The sequence below is a fragment of the Nanorana parkeri genome, unplaced genomic scaffold, assembly GCF_000935625.1.
Source record: "Nanorana parkeri isolate BGI_ZX_2015 unplaced genomic scaffold, ASM93562v1 scaffold451, whole genome shotgun sequence".
Lineage (NCBI taxonomy): Eukaryota > Metazoa > Chordata > Amphibia > Anura > Dicroglossidae > Nanorana > Nanorana parkeri.
This window is the reverse complement of record NW_017306719.1, coordinates 495337-502658: the sequence shown is the minus strand read 5'-3', so window position 1 is coordinate 502658 and position 7322 is coordinate 495337. Positions and strand designations below refer to the sequence as shown.

The following is a 7322-nucleotide window of genomic DNA, read 5'->3' as shown; positions in this document are numbered from 1 at the left end:
GTATATATATATATATATATATGATACTATCTGTACTGTGTCCAATGCCACTAATCAGTTCTCTCTGGACGTTTAATGATTGAAACAACACATTCAAAAAGTGGCATCTCTCATCAAAGAAAATTGGTCATTAGCACAGAAAATCCCAGTGCAAGAGAAGTGGGCATGCAAACAAGGCATTGCATTTACAATATGGAGGGTTATTGTTGAGGTTACAGGAGGGATTAGTGTAAAGGTAAATATTTGGATTACACGAAGGGTTAGTGTAAGGTGGGCCTTAGGGTATAGGATACTGCTCTCAGCACTGAACGCTTATCACCAAAAACTCCTAGCTCCTGGCACCAAAAGCCAATATATCAAACAACTATATGTGCCGCGCTGTGATATTACCTAAAGAAACTCTTATGCCTCTAATGACCTCAAAAATAAATGAATATAATATAAAATGTGAATCAATAAGTGAACAAAGAATGTGAAACAATTTAATGATAAACTATAATCAAAAATATGTCACAACTCAGAAGTAAATATCATAGTTAATAACAATGTGCCAGAGAAAATTCAGAAATCTATGCAATATAAATACAATGGGGGGAAATATATCAGAACTGGAGCAGACAAAATCCGGAGCAGGTGTGCATGGCAACCAATCAATTCTCTCTTTAGTTTGTTCAGCTAAGATTTGAAAAGGAAAGAGAGAGGCTGATTGGTTGCCATGCACAGCTGCTCCAAATTTTGTCTGCTTTAGTTTTTATAAATTCCCCACATCTAGAAATGTTTCAATTTTGAATGAAAACAGGAAAACACCTTCAGTGCTGTTTTCATTCAAAACTGAGACATTTTAGATATTCTACGAGCAACAAATTCTTTAGCTCGGCTTTGGCTTTACAGCAGATTTTCTCTTTCTAAACATCCTTGAGCACTGCAAACACAGTAACCATCCACTAAGCACTAAGTATATTTGTTAAATTGAGAATTTCTTGAAAAAGTGAACTCTGCATAGAATTAGTACATCTCAACTTTGGCTCTCAATTTTTTTGTAAGGTGTCAGGTTTTTTGAAAAATATAAAATCGTAGAAGCCACCAGTTGAAGTAATTAATTTAATCAACGGGACTTGCAGTTCACATTAACATCTTGTCTTGCTTACTGTAGCTCTCTTGGTGGCTAAAACAAGCTCCAGATGTTTTGGAAATAGTTTGAATGATTAAATTAAAAACCGTTTTGGTGACAAGGAGCAGCTGTTCCTCTTGCTGGTGACACTGGGTTTTTACATTAAAGGAAACAAATTCTGGCAATAGAAGTCTTTTTTTCCATTTCTCTTATACATCTGAAGCAGTTTTAGAATTTCCTACCGCCCCTCTTAAGTTAAGTGCTGGCAATGGACATATAAATATTTATTGGGGGTATTTTTGTTAGATCTATACTAATTTACTTCTCCTTTAATTATTAAATTAAATGAACTGCTAAGTAATGTACACAAGCTGTGCCCTGATGGCATATGTAAGTCCTGGAGAAGCAACTAAAGGCACTGAGCTTATACTGTTATTTACATATAATAGAGCTACTGCTGCAGTGGGTAAGCATGGCCATGTGCTACATTACCGTCACTGATGATGTGACCAATTCAGGCAAATGATGTGACCAATTATTACTGGCAAAACCAGGGAAGTGTCAATTTGCAAACATTCCCAAAAACATGGTATATTAAAGAGATTTCCCAGACCAAAGCAACCTATAAACAAAACCTTAATCACTTGATGAGCGTCATGTTACACCCCCTTCCTGTCCAGGCCATTTTTTCAGTTTTCAATGCTGTGATAGTCATTGTACCACTGTACTCAAATCCCAACACTGTGCCTGTGGCACTGTAAACCCCCCAAAACAATCCCACATTGGTGGTAAGTGGTAAAAACATTGGTGGTAAGTGGTCCCCAATTCCCTATTCAATTGCACATTTATTGCACTGCCACTTTAAATCCTCACAAAAAATTGCTGGTCAGTGGCATTTTAAAAATCCCCACCACCTCCCCTTTCAATGGTGGTTGCTGGCACTTTAAATCCCCCCTAAAACATTCTCACTACATTGGTAGTCAGTTGCCCTTAGCACCCCCCTTCAACACTCACACACAAACCTTTGAGCGCAGCTCACCTTTCTGTGGCCAGATAATTGAATGCAGTTATTCTTTAATTGAATCCTCCTTCATTCCCCTGCTCTGTTGTGAGGGGAAGGGGAGGGCTTGCCAATATAAACAGTACTTTGTTTACATTGATGACCACTGTGATTGGTCATCACAGTAATCACAGAGCCGCTCCAACCACTTAATGGTTGGAGCAGTGGTTATGTTGCGCAGGCAGCGTGCCCACATGTGAACAAGAAAGGACATACAGGTACGTCCACCCCGCGCAGTAGGTGGGCCATCTGGTTGTTGTAAAGTTGTTGCATAGTGGTTCCATTTTAAAATGCATAAAAGTTTATAAATAAAATCTAGAAAAAAAAACGATTTCAATGTATGCGTCCGGGAATCATACATAGTGCTTTGTGGTTGGCCATATTATTTTTTTTAAATTGCAGTTTTTTTTGATAAATCAACATTGTTTGGCATGTGCATTCTGTTGTGCAGTACGGTATAAAATCTGCTCTTTAAGAGTCCATTCACATCCCGGGGTGCATACATGTTAACACGTATGTTTGCATTAAGGCAGTCTATTCAAATGAATGAACTGACAATACATTAAATGTCAGAAAAAAATTTTTTTGTTGGTGCCAGTACAAGCTGGCCAGTCAGGAAGCCAGGCGTCAAGTCATTAGCCATCCCTGGCTTCCTGATTGGCCAGAAAGCCAGCTCCATGCTTCTTCATCACCTGATAACGAAGGAGCATGGAGACGGCTTCTCCCTGCTAATCGGGAAGCTGGGTGGCGAGTCTTTACTCGCTGCCCGGCTTCCCGGGTAATCAGGAAGACAGGTGAAAGTCATTACACGCCATCTAGCTTTCTTAATGGGACTTCCGGTATCAGTGAGTACCATAAAAAAATATCGGTACTTGTACTCCATAGAGAAAAACCGGTATCGTTGCATCCTACTACAAATGTAAAAAAAGAAGTTGATGAAAGCTTTCTTCATATGCGGTACTTGTTGGATGTTAACTGACAATAGATAATCACACAGAGATCAATAATAAGTTTACAGTGTATAGGCTTACATTGTAAGGTTGGTTATACCATTAGTGACCGTCTCTCCAATTATGACTACGTTAATGAATTAATGGGTATCTATGGTCAAAAACTAAAAATAAAGAAAGATGTAAAGACAAAATGCCCTGGGCACCATAAGGAGTAAAATAATGCGGCAGCCGTGATAAATCCTGCTTGCGGTCAAGTTAATAGTGGGAAAGGCTGAAGATGCATGGTTAAATAAACTCTGAGCCTACTATACTATGGGTCAAGAATGTGTAAGGCGCAGAGTGAAGGGAACAGGAGTGTGTAACACACAGAGTGAATGGATAAGGATTGTCTAATGCACGGACTTCAGCGGTCAAGAGTGCGTAATGCATGGAGTGCAGGGGCCAGGAGTGTGTAACGCAGAACACAGGGGTCAAGAGTGCATGGCGAAGAGCAGGAATCAGGAGTATGTACCATACAAAGTGCAGGGGTCAGGACTAGGTAACACATAGAATAAAGAAGTCAGGAACAAGTAACACATGGAGTACATGAGGTCATGAGTAGGTAATGCATATAGTACAGAGCTCATCAGTAGGTAATGCCTGGAGTACAGGGCTCATTAGTAGGTAATGCATAGAGTACAGAGGTCATCAGTAGGTAATGCATAGAGTACAGAGGTCATCAGTAGGTAATGAATGGTGTACAGGGGTCATTAGTAGGTAATGCATGGTGTACAGTGGTCATTAGTAGGTAATGCTTGGTGTACAGGGGTCATTAGAAGGTAATGCAGGGGTCATCAGAAACTACCCCCTCTTCCTAGTACAAGCCCAATTCCAAAATAAAGTTGGGATGCCGTGTAAAATCTACATGAAACAGAATGCAAGGATTTGCAATTTTCAAAAACCCATATGTTATTTACAATAGAAAATTGTTTAAACTGGAAAAATACCATTTTAAGAAGAAAAAAAAAGGTAATTTTGAAATTGATGGCAGCAACACGTCTCAAAAAAGTTGGGACAGGGCAACAAAAAGCTGGCAAAGTAAGTGGTACTAACAAGGAAGAGCTGGAAGAACATTTTGCAACTAGAGTAGTTAGGTTAATTGGCAACAGGTCAGTAACATGATTGGGTACAAAAAGAGCATGTCAGAGAATTTCGTGTCTCAGAAGTAAAGATGGGCAGAGATTTACCTATATGTGAAAAGCTATGTCTATAACTTATTGAACAATTTCAGAGCAATGTTCCTCAATGTAAAATTGCAAAGAATTTAAATATCATCATCTACAGTACATAATATAATCAAAAGATTCCTAGAAGCTGGAGAAATCTCTGTGCTCAAGGGACAAGGCCGAAACACATTGTTGGATGTCGGTGATCTTCAGGCCCACAGATGGCACTGCATTAAAAACAGGCATGATTCTTGGAATACTTCCAAAAAGTGAACATAGTTCACTGTGCCATCCAAAAATTGTATATTTTCTCAGTTTAAACATTTGATGTGTTTTCTATTTTCTAAATAAAAGTGAATACAATATGGGTTTATGAGATTTGCAAATTATTGCATTCTGTTTTATGTAGATTTTACACAGCGTTCCAACTTTTTTGGAATCTGGGTTGTACAATTCCACCTCCCCCATACAGATCCCCCCCAAATCCCCCCTAGTACAGATCTCACTAATAGAGACTTCCCTTCTGACATACCTCCTCCCCTTAACCTCCCTCTACATACAGACTATCTCCCAAACCCCTTCCCCCCATGCAGACTCCAGAGCACCCTCAAGTTCCATTCTAAACTTAACAGACTTCAGACACAACAGAACATAGTCTTCCCCTCCCTCCGTCACGTGGCATTCGCATCAGAGCCGTGTAGGAAATTTGGGGAGCTCTCCTTGGCTCTGTATATACACACAGCTACTGTATCTGAGGTCTGAAGCGGCTGCATGTGAAACTCATCAGAGCCAAGGAGGAGCTTAGGGGAGCTTTCTTCGGCTCTGTAAACACAGCTACAGCTACTGTATCTGAGGTTGAGTAAGAATGGCCACAATTTATGACACCTGGGAACCGGAATGTCTCAGCACTACACTAGGCAGTCATCCACTGGGATGCTGTTTGCCAGGGATAAAGCCCTCAAAACAGGGATTGTTACAGTCAAACTGGGATGAATGGTAACCTTAGGCTAAGCCGGCAAGCAGAGTTGCCCATTTCGGCCCTGTTCCCTGCCACTTATCACCATTGACTGGTACCAGCTTCTGCGCTACCCCTCTTATGCCACAGTCAGTTAGGGTAGAACTACGGTACCAAAAGACACATATAATGTAGCACTAGCATTACCCCCTGAAATATAGGTTTATTACCTTTTGCTCCTGCTAGCAAATCAGTTGATTTTCTTTTCCCTGTAATAGGGAAACAATGCTGTTCATTCTTCAGTAAAATCATGCTGCAACACTGTCACCCTGTGGGGCAGGGTAATCTTAAAGGACATGTAGCTACACATAAAGTATGTGACAAACAAATTAAAGCACATCTCCAGTTAACACTTTTTAAGCAATGTTTTTTTCATAAGGAAAAAAAGGTTGAGTTGACAGTTGAGCCCCTGTCAGTATACTATTTGTTCCAGCCCTGTAACTGTCACTTTTGATTCTACAGTGCATTACAGGATACCCGTGGGCCCATCAGGTACATTAAATACATACTTACATTGGGCCACGCTGGACCAATGTGAGTATGCATAAGACTTTATACCTGGAGTTCAGCTTTAAGCATATTACCTGTTACACTGGATACTCTTGACACATCTTGTGAGTGAGAATAGCGATTCCGGTTCTGGTTCTGGTTCTTGCGCTTGCTTGTTGCAGATCTTGCTGTCCTCAGGTGAACCTCACTTGCTTTGAAAAAAGCTACCATGAATGGCTGCTTGTCATATGGGCCATCCCTGCCAACCAGACCGGCAACTCTTGTGTTTACATTCTGACCTGGAGCCAGATGAAAGATGAGTGCATTTGTTATGTAAGGGAACTATAGCATGTATAAATATACATTGAGATCTATAATTATGTCTGTTAAATAACATAATGTATAACCTGTAATCAAATGGAATAAAATTCAAGTACAAGTAAATACATGGAATAACATATGAGCAAAAACGATGGTATGCATGAAAAGGAATTAATGTACATTACATAAACGTGTAGGAATTTTGAATTTTGTAAGGCAGCAGTGAAGATCCAGCCCAGTAGGTCTCTAACAAACAGAAATTTCAAGGAAGACGGCATTCTTTAGAGGCTAAAACCTTTGCACAGTGCCTAATCAACTTATAACTGATACAGAAAATAGATATGGGAGCGGCAAATTCACTACACATGCAACAAAACAACATTTATTATTTTTCAGTCTTGTGAGCAAAAAACACCAGGTGACCTAACGAAAATCAGTTTCTAATATTTTATTAAATCACACATTTATACACTTACAAATGTATGCAGTAGCTTATAAACACTAGCAAGTGTGATACCTACACTAATCAATGAGAATATGAAGTCATATATAGCAATGACAAGCTACCTTACGTTCAGGTTACCCTATACCTCCTTAAAAGTACAGCAACACATTAAAGATCCAAATCCAGCTTATCCTCTACATGAGAGCAGGTTAGATTAGGAAGAACTCTTGCAGCAGACGTAATTATTGTGTGTGGCTTTCATATATAATGATATTTTAATTCACTTCTTTTGATGAGAAAAAGTATATATTAGTAACACCCCCTCCCCAATTCAGTGTTAAACCCACTTTTCTCATGGTAATTTTTTTTAAATAGAAAAGTTTGCTAGGTTTTTTTTATTACTTAGCCTTAGTAATAATAGATATAATTTAATCTGGTGTTAAATTTTTTATATATTTGTTTAAAGAAGCTTACAACAGTAACAACAGCCAAAAAAACAACACATAAGAAGATCAAAAGAGTGATGCATACTACATTTGCTAAATTTGTCCGCAATATATCGATGACATTTTTGCAGGAGCTTTCTCACTCTCTCTCCCCTGCCCCTTTTTCTATTTTTCTCTATTCTCTCTATCTCTCTATTCTATGCTTTGAAGAGCAAAGATCTGTTAAAATGTATTTACATGCACAAAACACTTTACAAAAACACACATTATATATATA

At 39.0% G+C, this 7322-nt stretch overlaps 1 protein-coding gene across 1 annotated transcript in view; it reads right to left on the bottom strand.

The window, feature by feature from the left end:
- Positions 1–7322, bottom strand: part of BMP6 (bone morphogenetic protein 6) — a 133928-nt gene that overhangs the window by 13976 nt on the left and 112630 nt on the right. The window contains exon 4 of the mRNA XM_018560339.1: positions 5929–6132. Coding sequence (XP_018415841.1) covers positions 5929–6132 — 204 coding nt within the window. The remainder of the gene's footprint in view (positions 1–5928; positions 6133–7322) is intronic.